The 25,608-nt window shown below is 40.2% G+C and overlaps 2 protein-coding genes across 4 annotated transcripts; both read left to right on the forward strand.

The window, feature by feature from the left end:
- The first annotated feature begins 12,393 nt into the window (after window positions 1-12,393).
- On the forward strand, window positions 12,394-17,934 carry pias4b (protein inhibitor of activated STAT, 4b). 3 transcript variants are annotated; one of them, XM_031559686.1, is made up of 11 exons: window positions 12,394-12,465; window positions 12,558-12,882; window positions 13,215-13,272; window positions 13,397-13,435; window positions 13,816-13,918; window positions 14,326-14,460; window positions 16,341-16,446; window positions 16,569-16,642; window positions 16,823-16,983; window positions 17,412-17,539; window positions 17,670-17,934. In XM_031559686.1, exons 1-11 carry the CDS (start codon window positions 12,454-12,456, stop codon window positions 17,726-17,728), a joined length of 1,200 nt encoding a protein of 399 aa, XP_031415546.1. In that variant the 5' UTR covers window positions 12,394-12,453; the 3' UTR covers window positions 17,729-17,934. The 3 variants fall into 3 exon arrangements, with proteins under 3 accessions (XP_031415546.1, XP_012690703.2, XP_031415547.1); XM_012835249.2 differs by having other exon boundaries at window positions 13,816-13,906; XM_031559687.1 differs by lacking the exon at window positions 13,816-13,918 and having other exon boundaries at window positions 13,397-13,424.
- Window positions 17,935-18,362: 428 nt separating this feature from the next.
- LOC105907026 (gamma-soluble NSF attachment protein-like) lies at window positions 18,363-25,161 on the forward strand. The gene is made up of 12 exons (XM_012835264.3): window positions 18,363-18,621; window positions 19,681-19,748; window positions 20,094-20,178; window positions 20,712-20,729; window positions 20,832-20,862; window positions 21,198-21,307; window positions 21,515-21,581; window positions 21,703-21,773; window positions 21,952-22,030; window positions 22,199-22,278; window positions 22,439-22,568; window positions 23,176-25,161. The coding sequence occupies exons 1-12, from the start codon at window positions 18,566-18,568 to the stop codon at window positions 23,314-23,316; spliced, it is 936 nt and encodes a 311-aa protein (XP_012690718.1). The 5' UTR covers window positions 18,363-18,565; the 3' UTR covers window positions 23,317-25,161.
- The last annotated feature ends 447 nt before the right edge of the window (window positions 25,162-25,608 follow it).

Genomic DNA, 25,608 nt, shown 5'->3' on the forward strand with positions numbered 1-25,608 from the left:
TGGACTGTGTGGGTGTCCACACGTGCGCGCGCTCCTCTGTGTGTAAAAGGTACGTGGACGCGCACTGCTTTAGCACTGAGGTCTGTGACCATGGGTCTTCTGCACACACACACACACACACACACACACACACAGACACACACATGCACACACTCAAACGAGAGGATGGAGAATCAATCCAATTCAGTCCTTTTCCCTTCTCACCAACAACCTTAGACCATGAGTTCAATGGCCTTTACGAGGATCGCTGATTGACCATAAGACGCATCTCTTGAGTGTGCTATAAAACACATCCCATCTATGACTTTATCCACCGAGTACCTCTTCTGTACTCAGTTGCTTAAACGCTAATCCAAGGTTATACGCATTTATATTTCTTGTAAATTACAAATATTTGGACTAAAATGCATCAACGTGTAGTACACTAACGTACCAGAACATGAGCGGCAGGTAAATCTGGAATAAATGAATGAGCAAAGATTCAGATTTGCTACAAGCAAATGTCCTACTAATCCATGTCAAATTACAGTTCCAACTGGTCTCTTTGCTGCATATCCCGTAAAAGATGACAGGCTTATCTGAATATTATGTCTTACTGCAGTAGAGATCAAATGTAGATTTTTAATTCAGTAAAAGAGCCACGACAGAAATGTAGTAACTGTGAAAAGAATGAGCTCATCCTTTTCTAAGCATCTATCATCAGAATCAGAATGAAAGACATTTTACAGTGGCTAGTTACTTTCATAGTAATTGTTCTACTGTTGTTATTTTTCATTGACACACTACTTAGATTGTCAGTGTTATTGTAATAATGCCAAAGAAACTCACTATCTATCTATCTATCTATCTATACATATATGTTTAGACATACAGTAGCCTTATATAGACTGTTGTACACAGAGCGAATTTTTAAAAAGCCCATTACCAAGGTTCCTTTGTTTTCGGCCTATTTCAGTATTTTTATTTATTTTTTTTGCCGTGAAGACCATGCTATGGGGATCGTCTCAGATGTTGGCTGTGCAGAACATTAAAGTTTTCACGCTAGTTGAAGATGCATGTTTTCGCTTTCTTGTGGCCATTGATAAATCTGATCAATATATTGACTGACACTGATTAATTGTGTTTGGTGACCCAGGGTGAGAGAGCACTGTATAGGTCAGAAAGTTTAGAGCTGGAAGAGGGCGAGTGGGGAAATGCTTCGCCAACCTGGAACTCCGAGCCTACCACAGTCGTCTTTGTTGTCGGTTTTGCGTGCGTGTTCATTTGAAATTGATATGTTTATTTGGACATTGTTGACTGAATTATTGTTTTGTTGTTAACAAGTCTGTCGTATCTTATTTTTCCCACAACCGATACAATATAGACGCACCAGCAAGTGTTAACAGAGAGTAATATTTACAGCTGTAACTTAGCTTGTGTGTGTGTCTCAAATGTGCCGCATAAATTAAATTATGTAATTTAGGCATATACATGCTCTCTCCGTTGTCTTTTGTCATTATTACTGTTGTGAGTTTGTAGAAAAATTGAACATTATTCTGTAGCCTATTATTTGACTTCTGCTTGTTGCAGAATTCCTGATGCAGCAAAAACAGATGTAGGCCCAAAGAGCAGCAAAAGCACTATCTAAGAGTACTTCTACTGTTATTATTATTGCTGGTATAATTATTAGGCTCTCTTGTTATGGTTGCTGCCACATCCCACTTTTTGATATTCGACACATGGTCTCTGTCTGTAAAATTAGAAACCAAAACACAGAATAATAATAATAATAATGATAGCAATAGTAGTTATAGAAGTATTAGTAATAATAATAATAATAATAATAATATAAACTTTGAGCTAAAGCTTTTTTCCTATGAAGTGACGAGCAAGCCTTTGAACTATATGACTTTGAGCACTTGGTTTTACCTTTAGTCAAGAAGTAATGGGGACACTTTGCTGGTGTCTTACGCAACACAAATAAACGTAGTGTCTTCTTGCTTTGATGTCCACTATCGATGAGCCCTTCTATCGGAAATAAATTACAGCTCTAGGCCCAGTGCAGAATCCGTTAGGTTCGCGCTGCGCAACGGCGGAGAGGCTTCAGTATTGGCTGCCTGACCACCGTAGTGATGGATGTTGGCTAACATTCCCTTATAATTCACTTGGTGTTAAGTGTTTGCTGTGAACCACCAGTTGTTCAAATGCGTATAGTTTGGGGAAAGGGCAGACTAGGCCTTCCCTTCAAGTTAATTCCAAAAAAGCAGATACTAATTTTCAGCACAATCGGAATGGGCCGTATTTTTGTAACTGATTTATTTTTCTCAAAATCTTACACTAAAATGGTTGCATATCTTTTTTTCCAATATGTTTCCTTTGGCATTCTGCGCATCACCGCCTTGTTGTTTTTCCCTCATTCAACTTCGAGACTATCTTGAATCCCTGATGCGCTCAAAGTCCGAAATTAATTGATCATTTCAAGGAATGATCAATTTTGCCCTGCATCCTAGTTTCAGAACCAGACTGGCAAGATTTTCAAATAAAAATGGGTATTTGCCGTTTCTGGCAAGGCTGTACATTTCACAAACGTCTTGATATAAAAGCATTTTTCCCCTCTTCGTTTTAACCTAATACAAATATCCTTTGTGATAAAAACCTTTATGAAATACAATCTTTGATTTAAATGTTGAACTTTTGCAGCACCGAATAGATACGGCAAAGCACAATCCGTTCTGTTTAGTGTAATCCTTCTCGTGTTAAAACATGATTATGTCTAGATTTAACTCGTCGTGAATAAATAAAAAAACACAAAACGGTCCATAAACAGCTATTTTAACTCTTTCTGGAGTATAAGGAGCTCCGTAACACACACGCGTAATTAAGTGATATTCAGTGGAAGTAGTGAAAATAGTAAGTAAGTAAGTGGGCCTACATAACCACCGATATTTACCATATTATTATTGCAATAATAGGTAATGGTTTAAGTCAAACTATGAATATAACAAAAACGGGCCTTCTTCACAATTTTGTACACAATTCAGATATGTCAATTTTTATTGAGTACACTCAGGGGAAAAACATTTACTGGCAGCAGTGGCTATACAGTTCAATGCCCGTTAAGATTACAGTTTAAAAACAAAGGCTGCTAATGAAACTTTCTTTATGTGTGTGTGTGTGTGTGTGTGTTTGTGTTTATTTGTGTGTCTGTGTGTGTGTGTGTCTGTGTGTGTGTGTGTGTGTGTGTGTTTGTGTGTGTGTAGACTATATTTCACTGGATACGTTTGTTTATTAGGCCTAAGATGATTGTGTGTTTGCTACAGCTGATACTGGTACATTTGTGTATTTAAAAAAAAGAAATGTAATCCCACTTTAATCAGTTAAAATCAAAGCCTCAGTCACGTTTAACTGCGTGAATCTTGTTTGAGAAGTGAGAAAATTGACACATTTTGTCGTTTAGTTGCATGATGTCTGTTTCACCAACCTATATCACGAAAATATATTTTTTTATTTACATGTTTTATTGTTTAATAACTTGACAATGGTTGTGTCAGATTAAAATGTGAATTGCTAACTATTACAATAACAGTTGAATTATCTATAGGCCCAGTTATCTGTTTCATTGCATTGCTATAGGACGCAAAATCTCAGTCTCTGATTCCCTTACAAACTTTTAGCGCAAGGGGGTCTCGCTGCGGTTGTGTGATAGGCGTTGTCTTATAGCTATATACATTTAAGATGAACATTTCAGCCAAATGTAACATTTCAGCCTAATCTAAAATCACTTGTTAGCTTCACCTTCATATAACGTTAATATGCGACTTCCTTGCTGCAAACTTAATGGCACAGACACTGCTTAAGGATCACTTTTTTCATTTCAGATGCTTTGTCTTCGCACCCATTTTGTATTTTTCAGGTGGTGGGAACTTCCTTGTGATAAGATGGAGCTGATCAACGCTGGCCGAGCAGTTGAAAACCAGCAGCTTTTTCTCCCCCTTTCGATCAATTGGAAATCAATATCCGTTGGATCGATGAAAATACACAGGTTGTAAGCCTGCACAGCAAATAGAGAAAAATAGCTGAAAAACAGTGATTTATCCCTTTTAAATCGCAAAGGTTTGGTAATTTCTCTAAGGATTGCGACGTTACAGTCCATCTTATTCTGCCAATTAGATATCTTAATTGTTATTATTTAATTTGTATATTTATGTTATTTGTAATAAATAATAATTAATAATACAGGCCTATGATGTAAATTATTTGTATCAACAATATTATCACAACACTGCACAGCAAAGACATCTTTTACAGGGAATTGTTAAGTTGTCAATAAAGCTCACAGCACTGACTAATTTTGTTTAAATTGTGCTATTGCTTAACGATAATTGAGTCGAGATAATTAATGAAACATAAGAAGAGCCTGTTATTAGAATCATTATATTTTTTGTGATATTCTGAGACATAGATCATAGGCCTAATGTAGGTGAAGAGCAGATTTTCATCACGTGGTAAAAATATATAGGATGACTACATTAATGATATTTAAATGATAACTAATACATTCCTAAGAAACTTCAGAAACTTTATGACCTTAAAAAGGCAAGTTGTCTCATTGTAATTCTTGTAGCTGCATGAATCCTTTACAGATGTGTGTATGTGAGTCCTTCGTGTAGACGTTACTTTTGTCAAAACGTGGTATAGAAAGCCTAGTGGTATACAATTATACTAACTTACAAATACATACATTTACATTTAGAAATACAATACATTTTTCAGAGAAGCACCAGCCTAGCCCACAGTCAATATATGACTGCTTTTCCATGTGAAAATCAGTGATTGGGATTCAAATAAATAAAAAGAAAAAAAGATAAAAGAGATACAATAGACAATTAAACCAATTAAACATATCAAAGTGAGACAGGCCTGTATGTGTGCATATGTATGTGTGATTCTGTGGGTACATGTGGCACAACGTGAAATGTGTTGCTCAGGGATCAGTCAGTCCTTATTTTTTGGTTTCCACTTTGTGTATGTATTTGTGTGAGAGAAAGAAGGAGTGTATGTGTGTGACAGGCAGAAAAAGTGAGAGTGTGTGTTAGGGTGTGTGTGTGAGAGGGGGGGGGAGGTATGTGTATGTGGAAGAGAGAGGAAGTAATTGCACAAAAGTAATTGTGTGTGTCTGTGAGAGAGAGAGAAGGGGGGGCGGGAGAGGGAGGTTCTGTGCCAATGCCAGGCATTTGCCCTCTGAAATAATCTGTCATACAGAAAGGGTTCACTTGCTTGTTGTTCGCTTGTTCTTGTGTATGTGAGTACTTTATGCTGACGGTCGTGTATTGCTAAAAGCATCTTAACGACATAATGAGGAACAACTTGCAGGACTTCCAGCTACACTGCCAGCAGTGCCTATGTAATCCAAGCCAGTCTGTTCACAGAGGTGTGGACACAGACATAGGCCTTTCTTAAAGATGGGTGAAAGGCACGTCAATCACTGCTGGTATCATAATCTTGTAATATGTACAAATATTATGTTTGCTAAATGTTTTGACCACTGAATAAAATAGAACATGCGCAACAACACAGCAACTGAATTTGTTTCACAATTGTTCATATTTCGTGTGAAAGAGAAGGGCTGTGTATAATGCCCTTGAAACACACTTTCTATTTCAGAGATAATAATGTAGAAATGTTTTTGATTGATGAAGTAACACAAATTTCATTAAATGATTTAACAAGGGGTGTGTGTTTTTTCCTGTTTGAATATAAGTTGTAGATATATAACAGGTACACACAGATAAACACACACACACAGAGAAAGAGAGAGAGAGAGAGAGAGAGAGAGAGAGAGAGGGAGAGAGAGAAGGGAAAAATAGAGAGAGAGAGAGAGACAGAGTGCAAATGCATATGTTCTCACACACAGATGTTGTTTTACATGCATGCCCGGGCTTGCCTATAAGCATAAACACAAACATAATTTCACACAATGTGCTTACATAATTATCATTCATGAATATATATAAATAAGCACATTTTAAACACACTTTCCAGTGCACACATACACTGACAGTCACACATGGCATGCATGATCAGTGTGGATCCTTTAGAGTAAAAATAATAATACAAATATTAATAAATAAATAAATTATAAACCTTCCTGACATCCAAATTCGCTGGAGCACTGGTTGCTAAGAAACAGTGGAAGAGATGGATTGAGAGGGAATAGTCAATCAATTCTACAGGGAGGTGTGTGTGTGTGTGTGTGTTTGAGAGAGAGAGAGGGGAGAAAGGAGAAGGGGAGGGGGCTGTATTGGGAGGAGGGAGGCCATGTTTTGAGGACCGGTTGCATTAATCTTCATTTCATAACAGACAATGGGAGTAAAATTGCTTCTTGGAAAGGAAGAGGTTTGAGCAGGCTGTACAGTATAGCACTATGGTGTCTCAGGTCTGTTATTGCTCACAGTGTTGGTAGCACTTGTTCCTTCTCAATGTACACCCACAAACACACTGTCAGATGGACAGATACACACACACACACACACACACACACACACACACACAAACACACACACACATACACCCGAGCACACACACACACACAGTTCTACTAAGAATGAATATTGATCAGTCCTCTCTCCTGCTCTGTGCATGCTGCTGTGTTGTGTACAGTGCTTTTCATCCATTTGTTCCCTCTCTGCTGGGCAGTTTCTGCATCTGAGACTGCCTTGCTCTACTCCTTTCTTTCTTTCTTTTGGCCATCATCACTTGGTCTTTCTCACTTCGCAGCACCTTATCTATCTATCTATCCATCCATCTGTCTATCTACCTATCCACCATCTTCTATCTATCCACCATCACCCATCTACCTCTCTTTTTCTTTCTCTGTCTTCCTTATTTCTCACTCTCACTTTGTGTATTGGGATGTGTGTGCCTGAAAGTGCCTTGTATATGCATACCTTAGTGTGTGTGACCCATCCATATCACCATGTGAATGTTAACCATGCTCTCGTGGTTCTAGCTGTTGCTGGGGTCATGGTTTATGCCCCATGGGGGGTTGCTGTTATTTGATTAACCTCTCTGGTCATTGCGTGGAGTGATGGCCGAGCTCTTATCTTGACCCCGCAGAAACAAGCCGTCCCTAATCAGACATGGTGCGCTATCAGTACCGGCATGCACAATGGGGATTAATTGATCCTCTAATACCAGCAGATAAAGCAGTATTAGTTTGCCCACCTACCTCCACCAGCCAATCAGCATCCTCTGCACTTGATTTTAGAGCAGCCGTGGTCCAGTAGTGTGGGAGATCAGGTTTTGATTGGCACGGGTATGACGGTGAGTCAATTAGAATCACATTGGTGAGACAGCTGTTTAATCATAGCTTGGGTTTGAGTAAACATACATCTCTCTTTGCAGTGCAAACACAGGCCACTGCCTGCTGAGCAGTCGTGTTCGTGCATTAGATGAATTCCTTTGAAGAACAACTGATGTGCATGCATCATTTGCAGCCAATGAATCACTGCTGAGAAGAGTTACATACAGACCAAATACCAAATGAACAGATATAAATGTAGACAGTCACAACATGTGCACAGACCCTACTGAGAGTTATGTTATTATGCGGTTCCTCAGTAGGAAATTAATATCTTGTGGCTTGTGTGTTTTAGGATTCCATTTCTCATCTCACAAGGTCAGGTAGACAGGCAGTGAGTGACAACTCACACCTGTTTCAGCCCAAAAATCAAAATATGTGGAGGGAGGATGTGGCTGCACCTTTCCATGAGTCAGATTGATTTTATATGGGAACAAAGAAAATGGGGGAAGGCAGGACACTGTGTGTGTGTGTGTGTGTGTGTGTGTGTGTGTGTGTGTGCGCGCGCGCATGTGTGTGTTTGTATACAGAGTAAGTTTATTCTATTATCTGCTCTGAAATCAAGCATGTTCTAAATAATTTAAAGGGGACCGATGGCTATATATATATATCAGGACCATCCATTCCATACTTAAAATAACATATGCATAGATTCTGTGGTGCACTTCAATATATGGGGATGTTTCTGAATATGAATGTGCCTGTGCCTGTGCCTGTGCCTGTGTGTGTGTGTGTGTGTGTGTGTGTGTGTGTGTGTGTGTGTATGTGTGTGTGTGTACAGTATGAGAGTGAGAGTGTTGAGCTTGTGTTAAGGTGATTAGTCTGGTTGGCCAGCGATAGAGAGAGTTGATCAATACGGTATTGATTGGTAGCCGGGCAGCACCAGGGGGATAGAAGGAGGGAGAGGGGTTAGAGAGAAAAAAGGGAATGAGGGAGGGAGAGAGAGAGAACGAGAGACAGAGAAAGAAAGAAAGAAAGAAAGAAAGAAAGAAAGAAAGAGAGGGGGTTGGGTGGGAGTGGGCTGCAGGTTGACTTCTAAAAATCCTTTACTCTGCAGATGACAAATAATCTTTTCAAGGGAAGGCAGCATGTAAGCGCTAATAATTCTGACTGCTCCAAAAGGCATAGAGACACACAATGTGGGTTTTAAAGCATGGACATGCTTTCATGGGGAGGCCATTGTGTGAAGTGAACATCCCAGGGTTCAGACAGAAGCGCGTGTGTTCACAGGCAGGCAGACATTTTTTTTTTCAATACACTGGCAGGAGAAGCAGTCCAGCTGCCCATCCCATGACGGAGAATGGAGCTGTCGTTGGCCCTGTGGTGGCAACCTGTGACCAAGTGTCTCCTTTCTTTCTTTATCCTTGTTTCTTTGCCATATCTAACCCTACTGTATATACATTCAGATAACGTCACAACATATCCCTCAGTTTTACTCATACTAATTAAATTATACATTTATACAGGACACGCATAACAGACTTTGCTTTCACAGCGATGTGTTTTAGGTTACAAGTTAACAGATATAATGTGTCGTCCACTAGACACAAATGAGATGTTTTCAAATGAGATCATTTGAGAACAGGAGAAGTTAAATGTTGTTGTGAGACCTGCAGCTCACAAAGACCTGCAGTGTTCTACCTGTATGTTTCCCTTTTGTTGAAAAATTGAGATTTCTGCCTCAGTGAATGAATGATTGAATAGCTGGAGAGTGTCTTACGCAAAGCAGGAGGAAATCGAACTCAATGCGGTTTTGCAAAGCCAAGCGAGGAACTCACTAAGGCGGCTACTTTGCTCTGGAAAGCTTTATATATTGAAGGATCTTAAAAGCAGTTCAGATGACTTTGTGTAGAGGAAGCAATGGTATTTCTCCATGGTTTACATATATTATGTGCATGCTCGTGTGTGTGTGTGTGTGTGGACTCCAAGGTCACTTTTCGTCCATGCCCTGAACTGAACAAGTGTCAGAGATCAAAGATCACATAGAAGTGACCAATCAGATACCATTACCCTGATCAACAAACTAGGCACCACTCATGTATCCATAATCCATAACAATACTGAAGTGTTTCAAACCCTTCCAAAGTATTGCTTTAGACCGTTTTCACCCTAATCAGTAAATTGCGGTCGGCCAACCAACAAACATTGAGTTAAAAGGTTAGTCAAAGGGTGCAATTCTGATATGTTTGTTAAATATGTTCCATATTATATGTCATGGCTATCATGTATTCCAGACTGTGTTGAAATAATATGTCTTCATAGTCCTAGTGAGATTGCATTTTATAGAAGATATGTTAGCACATATTCCTCATATGTAAACTATGACATATTTTCCATCCCTGAAACCAGGAGTGTTAAGGAGTCTTTTTCTCTCTGAAACCAGGAGTGTTAGCATGCGGTAGCCAACCCCTGAATTATATGTAAATTCATGCACAAACTATTCTCTCAATAATCCTGTAAAATATCACAGTAACATGTCTGTTTCACCAGACATGTTACTGTGATATTTTACAAACAGAAAACAGAAATGAAAGACACCTGCTCTGTACACTCTGTATCGTAATGACAGTCAAATATTGCATAGTTCCTTTATTTTTTAGTTCCCTCAGAAGGCAAGGCATCCATAAACCATGGCCCACTGATTTTACATTTTTAGAGGGCTGGAGACAAAGCAGGAATTCCCTGACTTGGAGCACTGCTCTTGTCATTCATGCTCTGGTTAGTTTCTTATTGTCAGTTAATCATCCCGTTTTTCTTCTTCACTTTGACATGACTTGTAAGGTTCTTTCCACTTTTACATATAATGCAGTTATCGTAAATACATGTAGGATACATGCTTAAAAATGAATAAAATTATCATCATTAGAGTGCTGTTTATTCTATCACTATTTCCTCTCACCTCAGTGTGAACTTTGATGGTGGTAATCGAGGGGTCAGAGGCCACAGGGGTGCCAGGGTTGGGTTAAAGTCCTCCAAAGGTCACAGGGGTGCCAGGGTTGGGTTAAAGTCCTCCAAAGGCCACAGGGGTGCCAGGGTTGGGTTAAAGTTCTTTACAGAAGAGGTTATGCAATAGCCCAGAGAGGACGCTCTATGTAGTCCAGGCACACTGTTTATGATCCGGCCACCTCTGCGCCGGAAATATTTTATTGTCGTATGGACTGAGGTGCTCATAGGGTCACGAGGGTTCATGGATGCACAACCCCCTCCCCATCACCTTCTTTTTCAACTAAATAAATAAACAAATATCGCTGCACCTGTTCGTAAATCAAGTGAGCTCAAAACATCTTAAAGGGAGTCTTAAAATTTCACTGCAGAAACAATAAATTGTTCATCTGAAGTGTCTGTGCGTTGCACCTCTGCTTGCAGTCCACAGATCCCCAGTAAACACAAGATGCTGCTTCTTTATAAGATATAGCTGCCATTCTATAAAATTCTAAACCACAAAAAAATGGAACACCATCATTTTGTTATGACCCCCCCCCCCCCACACACACACACATACACACTAGTCCATGTTTGCAGTTAAATCCAGAATTTCTGGTTCAAACCACAAAGAAAGAAAGAATTGTAGTGCTTCAGAAGTAATAGTGCTTCTCACCATCTTTTTTCTTTCCTCTCAAACATCTCTCCATCATTTCTCCTTCCTTTGCCCTTGCCCCCCTATCACCACACACACACACACACACACAAACACACACACACCTCCCCCCCTCTCTCACAGGGCTCTAACACAGAGCTGTGCTGATCGCGTGGCTGCCTTTAAATTAATATATTGATATTGACAAGCCATCTGCTCAGAGGCCTGAGTTATAGGAAGGAGGAGGGCCACCGATCATGTGACCTGCCTGAGCACCTCTGAAGAGAGGGACGACGTGTTGGTTTTAAATTCACGTTGAGGCCTGGGCACAGCCGTTTGTTTGCTGTGCAGGAACTGGTACACTTATCAGGCTCTGGGCATTTATATCCACTGTCTATGATTCCTAAAGTTTCGATTTAGCATGACTGCCACTGGTGAATGAAAGTACATTGTTGATAATTACTCAGACACTAGCTGGTACCTTGAGTTCATTTTAAAAAGCCATTTGTGCAATAACCCCAGTCTTTCAAACCCTTTGTACATCCTAAATAGTAATAACTTCAGAGACGCTAGCTGTTACCTCCAGTAGATGCACTAATGTCTTCATGCCGAGCAATTTTGAAAAATAATGTTTCCATCTATAAGACCCTGTCCATTTTTTTAACTACCCACCCCCTTTTCAGTGTAAGTATTGCCTCCTACAGCTGATGACCCCAAGTAAAATGTTATAGTTGCGCAGGGTTTTAGGAGGGGTAAAATATACAGCACTGTGAATGTTATGCATATTAAGTGCATTAGGAATATGGGTCAATATTCTAATTATCTAGATGAGGGTGAATGGTAGCCAATCAGTGGAGTGCTTTCACCGCCCTCTGGCCACTGCTGACCTCCTGACCTATCTGCTGACCAGTAGGTCAAAGGGCACCATAAAAGGTCAACTGGCTCAGGCCGCTGCACTGGACAGTCATCTCCATGGAAACACCTCTGGCCTGATAGGCGATGAGATGCAATAGCTGCTGTTGTCTTGTTACAGGGTAACACTGCCTACTGCTGGTAAAAAACTGTACTGTAATTCTAATATAATTCACACCACACCATTGTGTGAATCATTATTTGCAATACTACCACAGAGCCTCATAGGCATGAGACAAGAGCATAATATCTTACATCATGCAGCGACGTTGGGTCTAAATCAAAATAAATGATCTATAGGCTATTAATACTGTACATTAAATGTACTTGCTTTCTCACAGCAATGCAGTCATTTGGTTGATACAACGTACTCAGCAGAGGCTTGGCTGCCGATTATAACTTAATATTTGTTAGACGTAGCCTACAACATGAAAACAAAAAATCGCCTCAGAGACTATTTTGTTGATTTTGTGTTTTATTAATTTGAACATTTTGCTTATTGATTTAATATGGCCACCAACATATACTTAATGCCCTTGTGACGTCGCACTGGTGTACACCTGGACCTATTTCAGTCGACGAGTCAATCGGTGTCGCGCCTCGACAAGGGTGTGTGTGGCCGACGATGGATGCGATGGCAAGTAGGCCTAAAAATAGATGAGGAATGCTACTCCATTTCAATTAGGTTTATTTTAAAACTTGTATGTCTAACTTCCTTTTGTCACATAGAGCATGTTAAAGAGTTTTCGAGTGGTCGACCTCCGTGAACTCTTCATCGGCAAGGAGAAGAAGGGCTTGAAGGGAGACCTGATTCGTCGCGCCATTCAGCTCATTCAAAATGAATGCAGTCAAGAGTTGCTTACTAAAATAAATGACATATACAACTCCCGCTGTCAGCCACAAGCAGTTACAAACCCGAGGGCATCCCCTCAAATATTAAGTATGAAGATTGCTGACAGCACTCCATCTCCCTCTTCACAGGATTCTGATGTCAAACTAATGTCGTTTCCGTTCCATCAAACCTTGGACATACTCGTCGACCTTACAGCTCTAAGTATGGTGATAGTTTTACACATTATTTCTGAATATTACGCCCTTTTTCATGTCAAGGGCTTTGTCATGTTCATTGGTGTACCACTTTCATGTCAAACAACTTTAGAGCGTGTCTCAAAAGTTTGAGTAAATTAACTCACCTCGTGACCACGAGACCGATATTGTGCTTTGTTGTCATATTCGACACGTAGGACTTCAAGTATAGTGCTTCATGTCCTAATGTTTTGTAGACCACACTCTCCTAGTCGTCAGTGGACCATATATTGCGGTAGGTCGACAGTTTTTATTCGGCTGTAGAACAATATTCTTATTCTTCTGTTGCCAAATTTTCAGAGCCACACTTTTCCTTCACGTTAAGTGAAAAACAACGCAAGCAGTTAATCACACAAACGTAAGTTGAGCCTTCCTTTTTATATTTTGATTTTATACTCTTTGGATCCATTGAAAACGTCGAAGGCTAGCCTTCTGTCGTCTCATGCATATGATGCATGCTAAAAACGGACGTTTTGTCACAGAACGCGTTTCTCTGGAGATGAAGTTCAGGTAGTGATCAGGTAAGCCACATTATCTTCCCTTTGTCAGATGACTGTTATTTAATAAAATCGCCATGTTATAATTTTGCTATTTGCACATGCGGTTTGGATGTTTTTTGTCACTGGCATAAAGGGCAAAGATATATAATAATAATACTAATATATAGGACTAACCCTTTAGTTTTGAGCTATCTTCAGAGAGCTTCCACCCTATCATTTTCAAATTTGTAAGGTTTTGATGCAACGCCTCTAGTAATTCACACATTAACAGTTTCTTTTAAAATATTAATATTCTTAAATCCCCCCCTGCTGATGGGTGAACTAGAAAGTCCAGTGTGTAATTAGTCATAGAGAAAATGAAACATGAAGACTTTTTAAATCGGATGATGTTTTCATTACAGGATCTGCTATACAGAGAGTGTGGGAGTGGAGGATGACCAATATCCACCAGAACTTTTTGTTTTTGTGAACCGACAAATGCTACCTTTACAGGTGGCTAAACAAGTACTAATTTGTCCTGATCACACTTTGCTAGTTTTGAGCACAATCCAAGGTTGAGTCAACAATGCTAATCCAGAGCATTTTCTTTGTTTGAATATGTGTCTAAATACTTGGCCTATCTTTGCAGCTGTTATTGCTGTATGGTTTGTCCTAGACCTTGAAATAGGAGGGGGAAATCTCTCAAGGCACAACTAAGAAGGACTGTTATTATGCCAGTAATCAAATCTGCCAGTATTGCTGACTCTACCTTGAAATTGTAGTTTGGTTCAACATTTGATTGTAATGTGTAATTTGTCTTATCTTAATATAAAATATCCTAAATACAACTCACACAATTCATTAAGTATGAAAAAGAGTATTTGTTGATGCTGCAGTACATGGTTTTGTCATTTTGTCTTTTTCCTTCTGAGATCCGAGTTAGAAAACCAGGAGAGGAGCCTAGGCGACCCTGTCCCCCGATCAACATCACATCACAGCTGAAACTCAGTCAACCAGGGGACATCCAGAGTGGGTTCATTACTTGGCGTGATCGTGGCAAAGTGAAGGTAGGAACCCTTCACATTTTTTTTTTAATATTTTTTATTTCAAATTTTTCAATTAAGTTATTGTTATTCTGGGGGAAAAAAACAGAACGAGAAACCTAAACAACCAACTTACTGTACTTATATGGTCAGGGCCATTTAGCCTATATGTTAGAAGGGATAGCTGGCCTATTTATGAACACAATAGACCCAAGTCTTACATGAACATTGTATGGATTGATCACCTAGTGAGAAGTTAAAGGTACAGTGTGTAGTTTTTAGTAGTATCTATCAGTAGGAATGGAATATAGCATTCATAATGATGTTTTCAGTAGTGTATGATTACCTGTAACAATGAATCGTTGTGTTTTCGTTAGCTTAGAATGAGCCCTTCGTATCTACACAGGGAGCCTGCCATGAAAAGTTGGGGAACCACTGAAATAGTGTATGGCTTCAGTCCGAGCCACTTTGTTTCCCATTTACAGAACCGGACTGTGTATGAACACTGGGCGCACACCAAGAACATTCAACCAGAGAGGAGCAATTTGTAGAATTTAAAAGGTTACTGAATTCGTATCGTGAAGTCCACCTTTAAGGGGATTTCCTGCCTTGTACAGGACCTACCTCTATTTTAGTAGTGTTTTGAACCCTTTGTTCTGTGTCACCATGACTATGAACACACTTGTGGTGCCATTCCCCTCACTCAACAGACTGTGATTGATAATCAGCTGTGAAAAGTGTGTGGTCATCTTTAATGGATTATTGATTCAGCCTTGTCTTTAAAGGCCATCAATAGGTGATTGCAGTGGGATCCTCATTTAAGATGTACCGTAACACTATAGCAAGTGGACAGCTGTAAACACCTATGGTACGGGACATTGTAAACACCTGTGATGGATTGTCTTGAGGAGACAGCTGGAAAATCCAATTATGTATACCCCGTAGTTGATTGACTCTGAGGCTCATGTTATGTTGTGTTATGTTCATATATGTTCATGTTATGCTTCGGATGAACAACCGTGCACCAGGGTTGAGCAGAGTAATCTCACTCATGCTTGGAGCCTTAAAGCCCCATTCCGGAAGAATCAGTATTTATTTTTTTTTCTTCTGAGTTTCAGAGTGTAGCTCACATTTACACCGCTGTCTCAAATACTAAACGCACTTCGAAACCCCCTAATGGACTGTGTACTTGAAAAAACACAGTGTATTTGTTGACAAGCTGAAGGATATGGAACAGACTTTGGGCATCTGGAAAAACTATAAATCTCTGTGAGTCAGTGATGGCGCCAATAAGGTTACAGCCTATGTAGAATTCTTTCATAAATAACATTGGCAGGGATGTTTATGATGAAAACTAGTGAGTCGACAACTTTCCCAACACAGCCAAACATTAAGCAAATGCAGCACAAGACATACCAAGATCGCTAACAAGTTATTGCTGACTAGTCCAACAGAAAGAAGGCCAGCTCAGCATCTGGCTTGCTCAGTTACTTGTTCGGTCTCTTGCTTGGTTACTCTCTTTTTCTCAACAAGGTCTTCCTTGGTTTCTTTGTCGTCTCTGCCTTGATGTTCATACAGAGAATACTATGCTAGTTTCCTCTTTTAGCCAGTGCATGGGTCTAGTTATTGTTGCGTGAGGCGGTGCCAAAGAGCATTACATAGTTCTCGCGTGAGGTCTGGTGCCATATATACACACACCAAAGTTACATGGTGCAATACCAGATGTGCTGTGGCAGTGGCAGTCACTTTTATATAATTAGGTGGCCAATTGATGTCTGTCTGTTAAGCCTTTTCCATTTAGCTCTCTCCTGCTTTTTATCTTTCATCAACTGTGTGTATGTGTGTGCATGTCTGTGTGAATGTGTCGTTTGTTAATATTGTTTGTGTTTATGTGTGTTGTCTAGTGCTACTCCTTTGCTGTTCATCTGGTGCGAATCCTGAGTGCGAAAGAGCTGCTGGCTCAGCTCAGGAAAAGCTCAGTGGAGAGTGTGGAGTGCTGTCGTGCCCGCGGTGAGTACAGATACCACAGACCCCCCACAGTTTGCATGATGCTATAGAATTACACAGATGGTTGCTTATATGGAGTATTCTATTCGGCCGTTATGGACACGCATGCTCTGTTTGTGTGCTAGTTTGTGAGAAGCTGTGCACTGGACAAGACAGCGATGTTGCCACCACAGGGCTGCGGGTGTCTCTCCTGTGCCCGGTAAGAGTCTCCTTCAGCAGGCCAACATTCATAGGACACAAAGGAAGGGGCTAGGCATTGGGAGATACTGGCCGAAGGAGGCAGGGAAAGCTTAAGGTTGGGGATTCATTCATTTTGACATTAAGCATCTCTGGGGGTTTCTCTTTTCTCTGTTATCTTCCTGCTCTCTCTCGCTCTCAGCTGGGGAAGACTCGTCTGAGGGTGCCGTGCAGAGGTTCGGGCTGTGCCCATCTCCAGTGCTTCGATGCCCTTACCTACGTGGAGCTGAACAACATGAAGCCCACCTGGATGTGCCCTGTGTGTGACAGGCCAGCCCCCTTCACACTTCTCACCATTGACGGGTATAGTTAAAGATTTGGGTTGCACACTGTCATGTGTGCTGTAGTGGTCAGTGGCACAGGCAACACCCTAGCAAGCCAACTACTATAAGGGGTACAGATTTGAACCCAGAAGGATACCCCCTTAAATGATGTGTTTGACACCAAATTAGCAATATTGGGCAATATTGTGGGATTTTTATGTTCAGATTTGAATATCTGAAAATTAGTGTTGCTGATCCTCAAGTTGTCATTAGCAGGAAATTGTTTACATCATAGAAAACATTTACTATAAAAATATCATAATGAATTGTATGTAGCCTACTGATACGGAGTAAATGTGGAAAAATAATACTAATGTGACGAGACTAGTTTCTTAGGTTGTGCTGATGAAATTTCCTTCACAGGTGTGCAGTTGATGTCCAATCATACTTTGTTTTTTTGTCTTGCAGCTTGCTGTCATCAATCCTGGTGACTGCTGAGGAGTCTGTTGTTGAGATTGAGTTTGTGGCGGACGGCTCCTGGAGGTCTGTAAAAGATCAACATGGCAATGCACGTCGGAGCCCACAGACTGAACTCAGTAAGGCTCCGTCATCTAAACTCGACACAACGGATTTGACCTGAATGTAATGTTTGCTGTTAATCTGTGACTAATTGTGATTGATGAGAGCCTCACCACTGAAGGTAATCTCTTATTGTTCCTACTGCAGGTGTGACTTCCTTGCACAGTTTGGCAGCATCAGAAATCATAGACCTAACACTGGATTAAGATGACGAAAGAAATGGTGAAATTGTTTTTGAGGAACACCTGGCTGGACAGAAATGTCTGTATTTTGTGCTTGTTATATTTTAAATGTGAATTATTTTAGGATCACTACAAATGGGCTCGGTTATTGTATTTATTGATGTTTATTTTATTCATCTATGTATATAGCTACACCAAACCTACGAATAAAGATTGTATTTTTCCACGTACTTGTGAGTTTTATGCTTAAGGGTCAGTGATCCTGAATGGAGTGTAGATGATTATATGCAGAGTGTTGTTGAACTGTATAGTTGGGCAGGACCATGTCAAAGGAAGCTGATTACTTGGGTATAGGCCCATTTTAATTTCTCCATTTTAAGTCGGCTGCATGAGAAGAATTTATCAACACAGGCACCCATTAGCAACAGCACAACTACTCCCGGGGTGTGTGTGCTCACGGCTCCTAAGTATAGGATGGGTCAAATTCAAAGGTTTAGTTCACTGCTCACTGTATTGTATGTGTGACAATGAAGAACTAGCTTTATTTCATATGTTCCCGCAAACGGCTTACAAAGGTCGACGCCTTCGCTTTCTTAGTTTGATTGAACGGAAAGATCTATTTTTACATACATTCTCAAACCTGAGTTCTGTTATGTAACACAGAATGGGGCGTCAGAGAGACAGGTGCCCTGGAGTCATCGTAGCATCCCACTCGGGCTGCCGTAGTAAAACCGTGTGACGTTGAGGTCTTAAGGAGGATAATCTACGTGCTGTCTACTCCACGGTATTCTGTTTATTATTACATACGGTCCCTAGCCATAACGCCCGATCTAACGAGGTACCAGAGGCGATCATCCGAACATGGCTGCACAGAAAATCAACGAAGCCCATGAGCACATCGCTAAAGCTGAGAAATGGTGAGCCAAATCAGTGCAGGTCTAATGTCATTTGTTGTAACTGATGTCAGTTAGCCGACGCAAAGCTAGCTCAAGCTAGGGTTAGTGAATGTTGAAAACAACTGTCATCAGAACGTGTCCTTGTGGACATTGGTGCGCATTTCGTTATCTAACGAGTCTCGGGTGAGGATGCATCCACATCGAAATATGATTTAGCAGACTAAAACTGGATGATAACGTAGCGTCTATTCTAGGATAAAATAATGATATAAGGGATGGTTCTTGTAGAAGAGATGTTGGCTGGTTGTGAGCCTACTGCATCTATCTGCATACGCTGATTTCGTAAAGTGGGTCGTGGTGAAGGTTATAGGCTACTTTGGGGTAGGCTACACTATAGTTTTATTGGCCCTTTATACAGTAGCCTACTTCAGGTAGCTTTTTGTCTAATATGCAACTGAGGGAATAATGATGTTACATTGGCACAGATCTCGTCATAATATGGCACATCATGAATTCACAAATTCAGTCTTAATATTTCAGTGGCATGAGAGTGGGGATCATGACCCCCGTTTCCTATGCCCCCGAGTTTTTGGGCTAATTATAGTCTACGCAATCAGAGATATGTTCCTGAGACTTGTGGTAATTGAGACGATGTCAACATTTCGGGATTTAAATCTAAATGAGTGTTCCACAGATCCGAACCGGACGTCTGAATGAACATGGCATTTTGTTGGCTAGATTAATAGTGAGAGCTTTCTCCTTGTGTTATTGATGGGTTTCTCGAATTTCATTCGAAGCCCCCCAAACCCCTTGTCACCTTTCAAATATCGGTAATGGTGGTTAGCAAATCATGGCATCACCATTCCTGCCCTTCTTAAATTCACATTATTAATGTAAAGGAAATATTATTCCACATATTTGGCGAAAAACAGATGCCTACAAGATGGTTAAACATGAATTGTTTTTTCAGTCAATTTAATGAGAAACTTGATTTCCCTATTCTGTATAAAAACTTTGAATGGCAATATGACATCACATTTGAAAATGAAGGGATTTTCACTGAATTGGTAATCTTTGCAGTTTAAAGACAAACATGACCAAGTGGAAGCCAGACTATGATAGTGCGGCCACAGAATATGCAAAAGCAGGTAAGCACAATGTTTTGAGCAATGCCCTTACACTCACTGTAAAGCTGACTACTATTATTATTGTGTGCAAAGGTATTTACAGCACTTGTAAAGTAAGTCTTACTTTGACCCTTGACACTGATAACCTGTATTACTCCATAAGACAAGAACATTTCCCATGCCTTACCTGTTTGTTTACAGTGGATGTATTCCAACACTTTGTGTTGTGTCTAAATGTTGTAATCTCATATGGATGGATGGATGGATGGATGCTTTATTAATCACATTGATGAGAGGGTGGTGTCTACCCAGCCCAAAGGACCAGTTCTCTCGGAGTTTTAACCCAGTTTTTCTTGTCTCCCTCAGCTGTGGCTTTCAAAAATGCCAAACAGTTTGATCAAGCCAAGGAGGCATATCTGAAAGAGGCAGAGTACCACACGGAAAACAAAGCGTATCCTTACTTTTCAGCTGACACAAACACTTGGGCATCTGTCAGGACAGCTATGAAAGCTCATGGTTAACTTTGACAACATCAGCAAAGAATTTATACTTGAGGAGTTGAAAGATTGCTGTTGCTGATAACTGACAATGTGCTTCATTCCTTGGATGATTTGCATTTGTAGTGTACAGACTATGTACCCATGTTTGAATTGTTTTCCTCTGTTCTGATGTGCAGCGGGTCAAGAAAGGCGCTTATAGAACCAAAGACATGGGAGCATGCAAAGGACATTTCTAGTGAACACACGTAATGACAAAAGTTGCACACATTGTCTTTGTTAGCATGTAAGTCACTTCGGACGAAAGCATCTGCGAAAAACCACATATGTAAATGCGAGTTCAGGCTTGTTTGTGTGCTACTCAGATCTTGCTAAGGTCTTACAATAAAGTGTTGACACGTGAGATTATAGTAGCCTATCCCAGGTTATTATTTTTTCATTTTCAATCCAAAATGTGCCTTTATTAGCACTTGACCAAGTTTCACAGGCTTTTCCATGCTGCCAAGTAAGTTACTATAAAAGCTTTAAAAATATTTAAAATAATATTTCAAAAGAATTGAAATACATTTAATGCCTATTTCTAAACTGTGTGTTATTTCCCTCCTAGAGCATATGAACAAGCGGGCATGATGCTGAAGGTATGTCTCACATTTAAAGATTTATTTTTTATTAAAATCAACTAAATATTTAGATGTATTTTACAAATGTTTATTACTTTACGCTTCACTAGATAATCTTATTGAGAAGAAAAGACAATCCTAAACCTTTTCGATAATGTTAGAATGTAAGATGCTACCATCATGCATGCTAAAGGAAATTTTCAAAGTGTTCAAGATGATTTTGACTCTATTTGGAAATCCCACCTACCCACTATGTTTGTGATGCACAATCAGTCTTGCCTATTTCATCTTAAAAAGTCACACCTGCCTCTATGACACTTCTGAGATGACTGCGGACTGTTTGCTCTATGCAGGACATGAAGCGAATGCCAGAAGCCATTCAGCTCATAGAAAAAGCCAGCATCATGTATGTGGAGAACGGCACGGCTGGTACTGCTGGCATTGCACTGGACAGAGCAGGAAAGTAAGTATGGTCGCTAACTTCTCACTTTTGGCACAGTGAAGCTCAAATGTAAGCTAGGATCAGATCCTCACACTTTCAAACTCAAACCCTGCTCAGCTGGCCCTGCATGTTCTTTGTTCACGACTCTATTTAGAGAGAGGAGACTATTCATCTGGCGTCTGTTGTCAGCATGTTTCTAAACTTGTTGGTGATCTGTGTTATGTTCAGACTCATGGAACCAATGGATCTGATGAAGGCTGTGGATCTTTATCAGAAAGCTGCATCAGTGTTTGAGGTACACACGTACAGAAAAAACATAATTGTAAATGGATTGCAATTATGAAGGGAAGTCAGACATTGATTGTTTTTCGGCTGCTTTCTAACATACGTGTGTGTTCGTGCGTGCATTTGTGTAGAATGAGGACCGATTGAGACAGGCTGCAGAGCTTCTGGGTAAAGCATCAAGGCTGTTGGTCCGTCTTCACAGGTAAGCTTCACCTTGAATGGATGCAAGATAACTGATAGCCTTTGACTGTTAGGAAAGAACAGCTCAACTGGCAGGTCATCAATATTTACATTTTTAGATTGTCTGTGCTTTTTGTAATTCTGTGCAGGAAATACACACATACAGAGCCTATAGCTGTCTTTTTGTTTTCCTCCTGCAGGCTTGATGAAGCAGCTGTCTCCCTCCAGAAAGAGAAAAACATGTATAGAGAATTTGAAAATTACCCCACATGTTTTAAGGTATTGATTTGATTGTAATCACCAATATTGTTTCACCTAGCGCTTTTTTGCTCAGGGTGTATGTCTCTTTATATTCTCATTTTATAGTCAGTCCTTTAGTTCAACATACTGTAATTCTGTGTGGTCCAGCCCATAGTTTCTGTCTTTATGCTTCTGTTGTCTTTCTAGAAAACGATTGCGCAAGTGCTGGTTCATCTTCATAGAGCTGACTTTGTAGCTGCTGATAAGTGCGTCAGAGAGAGTTACAGGTATGTCTGCATGTCGTGAAGCACTTCAGTTTCCACTCATTTCACACCAATTTATAACTGCCTTCAGATAGCTTTCCTTATTTGTGAAAATACTGTCAGCTTTCCTCATTGTTGTGTTTTTAATTCTAATTCTTTTTTTTTTCCTGTCACTGTCCTGCAGTATCCCAGGGTTCAGTGGCAGTGAGGACTGTGGAGCCATGGAGATGCTACTACAGGGATATGACGAGCAGGATGAAGACCTGGTGCACCGCGTGTGCCACAGCGCTCTGCTCAAGTACATGGATAATGATGTGAGTACATGGCACAGATTAGCACGCCGTTAGTTTAGGGCCTCAGTAATCACTGTCTGAAAGGGAAATCTATCTTTGTGAAATTCTATTGTATAAAGAGGCATTAAATGAAATAATGAAATATTGCTGGGACCTCATCACTTCTGCAAAAGTATAGAATAGGGTGGTGACAGCCGTATGTTGAACAAGCCAGTTGATAACTTCATTTATGCATTTGTCTTTAGATCGATTCTGAGTTTAAGACTGTTTCTGAAAAGATGTCACCACCTGCCAGGTGGCCATCAGAGTTACTCAGATTTGGCGTTAAAATAAAGAAACACAATCAGGGGCAAAAAGCTCATCTGCATAAAATTATACAATGACAAGACATCTAGCACTAGGCATCACAGGAGAAAAGCCACCAAAGTCTAAAGCCTTTGATACCTAATTTTCTATACTAAAATTGATCCTATAATATTAAAGATCCTGAGGAGCATTAACTCAATGTAGGGTAGATACATTTGTTAAAATGGCCAAAGCAGACATTGCCATGACATTTGTGAGCAGGTTGGTATGTAGCCTTTTCCCTCTGGCTTCATGTATATGTTTTCTATGTGTGTCGCTGCAGTATGCCAAGCTGGCCATCAGTCTAAAGGTGCCTGGAGGAGGTGGTGGCAAGAAGAAGTCCACTGCAGCACCACAGGGGGGCGCCGGAGGGCCTTCTCCTGCTGCAGCAGAGGATGATGACTATGAAGGCGGCCTGTGTTAGCTTCTGGAAGTAACAAGTTTGAGTGTGTATCGTGTCCATGTGTGTGTATGTACATGTGTGTTCATTTTTTACTCTCCTTTTAGTGTAACTCCATATCAGCTACAGCGGAAGCACCCTCCCACCCATCAATCCTGTGTAACCCAGAGGAACTAGTGTATAAGAGAGACACATGAATTATACAGTACAGCACTATGGACTCCTGCCACACTCTGCTAGATGTCTAAGCCTCAAGAGTATTTGTTAAGAGGTACAGGTGATTTGTTTTGCTGAAATCAATGTATTTAGTGTGTGTGTGTGTGTGTGTGTGTGTGTGTGTGTGTGTGTGTGTGAATTATCCATGTAAATGTTCAGTCATGTGTTTAGAAATAAATTTATTTTTTATTAAGGATTTCTTTTAAAATCGAAAAAAAAGTGCAATCAGTCTTATGTTGTGCTGTGTCATAATTGTATTTGCTGCTGTGTTTATTTAAGGAATGGTAACTGTATTTGGGTGTACTTAAAGTGATATTTATATATTTAAAAAAAGTGTATTACAGTGTTATCCCAAATATAGCAGTGTACAGTGTCACAGACTAGATGTATATACACAAATGTAATATCACAAAATATGAAGTGAGTTATAGCATTGTTAAGGCGTGCCTGTATATTTGCTGCCAAGATGCTTAGTAGGCATATCATGTGTTTGTTTAGGGCACAGGGTGAGCGAGCACAGACCGTTGCCAGTAATGAGAGAGCTTGACATTGACATCTTGACATTTGTCTACCTCAAGAAATCTCTATATATATCATGGATGCCACCTTGTGGCTGAGAACATGGTGGTCAGTACCAGAGCTGTGCTCTCACAATGCCATGTCCACCACGTCTCCTCTGGCGATTGTTCTACTATGAAAGGGAAGTTGCGGAGGGATAAGTGCTAATTAAATCAATCACCAGTGTCCTAATACCACTGAAGTACATAGTGATTCGGGCTTATTTGCTAGGTAAACTTGACTGCTTTTGCAACTTGTTTTCAGATTAAGTATACAGCGGTGACATGTTTGGCACAAAGACGGCTGTTTTTTTAAATCGGAACACCTTACCAGTGTTTTTTTTGTGGTCAGTGAGGACACAACTTACACTGTAGGTGTAATGTGAAAGCCGTTATTGTTTTTTTTCCGTGCTGTTAAACTGGTTATCATTGACTACGATATGCAACACCACCCAGAAGGGACCAACATGTCAAAATAAGCTGTAAAGTGGTGATCTCATTCAGTAACCTCTCTGTATGCCATCCCACTCTCCTGCACATGGTGTACTCTGAATATTATCTAATTACCCTTTAGGAATGTATGGCTCTTACCTGGGCTTGTATGACTGAGAAGGTACAGTGGTGGTCCTGATGTGCTGATTTATATTTAATGTGGTCCAGGGCTGTGGCTCCTCTAGGCTTCATCATTAATGTATGTGTGTCCTGCTCTTGTGCCACTGCCTCACGTTTCCAGTCTTTGATGCTAAGGTGCATTAGTCAGAGTGCTATCTGACCAAGCGGCTGGTCAAATAATTAAGTGACTAGTTGACCATTTGTCTGAGATAACCTTGAGTGCCATGAACTCCAAGAGGGTCTCTTAGAAATTCTGCTGTTTAGAATTGGAACTGCATTGCATGAAGTCAACCACATCTTGTAGTCAATCCACAGTTTAATCCTCATTTTAAGTATAATATACCAAATTAAATGAAAATACTTAGACTTTGTGGGAAAGGGTATGACTGCGGCCAAGGTATCACCAATATCACCTTGTTTGTTAAGCAGCTGGTCAGGTAGCACCTGCCATATCCAAAACACTGTTAATAAAATTTCAAACCTAGTTGTTGGTCTGGTATGCTCTGTTTACGTTTGGTTTCATTTTATGGACAGATGGGGCATTTTCATTTTAACAGTGTTGCATATTACAATCAAGTTGTTGTTATATACATAGAGAGAGAGAGATGATGAGGATTTTTCCCTGAGACTTGGGGCATAACACATGACCACACAACTGCCAATAAACAATCCCACTACACATGAAGACACAAACCATACAAAAATTATTGTTTTTATTTGTAGGTCTTGCTCCAAGGGTTACATCATGCAGCTGGCCAAAAATCTTTAGGAATGAAGAATGACTCAAAAAGGGTAGTTGAGAAAAAAAACGTAATTGCAAATGAGTGAACACATGCAGTGCTACAGCTGAATACAGGGAGATGAGCTCAACCTTACTCCATACGTTATCATACGTCTGACTATGCACCTCTACACAGTATTTGCATGTAAT

Source organism: Clupea harengus, chromosome 22, assembly GCF_900700415.2.
Source record: "Clupea harengus chromosome 22, Ch_v2.0.2, whole genome shotgun sequence".
NCBI lineage: Eukaryota > Metazoa > Chordata > Actinopteri > Clupeiformes > Clupeidae > Clupea > Clupea harengus.

Coding starts and splice junctions, on each gene's coding strand:
- pias4b (XM_031559686.1), top strand. Junction 13,436..13,815: donor GAAGTTCAGGTAGTGATCAG/GTAAGCCACATT, acceptor TTTTCATTACAG/GATCTGCTATACAGAGAGTG. Junction 16,984..17,411: donor ACACTTCTCACCATTGACGG/GTATAGTTAAAG, acceptor TTTGTCTTGCAG/CTTGCTGTCATCAATCCTGG.
- LOC105907026 (XM_012835264.3), top strand. CDS start 18,566: ATGGCTGCACAGAAAATCAACGAAGCCCATGAGCACATCGCTAAAGCT. Junction 21,774..21,951: donor CTGTTGGTCCGTCTTCACAG/GTAAGCTTCACC, acceptor TTCCTCCTGCAG/GCTTGATGAAGCAGCTGTCT. Junction 22,569..23,175: donor TCAAGTACATGGATAATGAT/GTGAGTACATGG, acceptor GTGTCGCTGCAG/TATGCCAAGCTGGCCATCAG.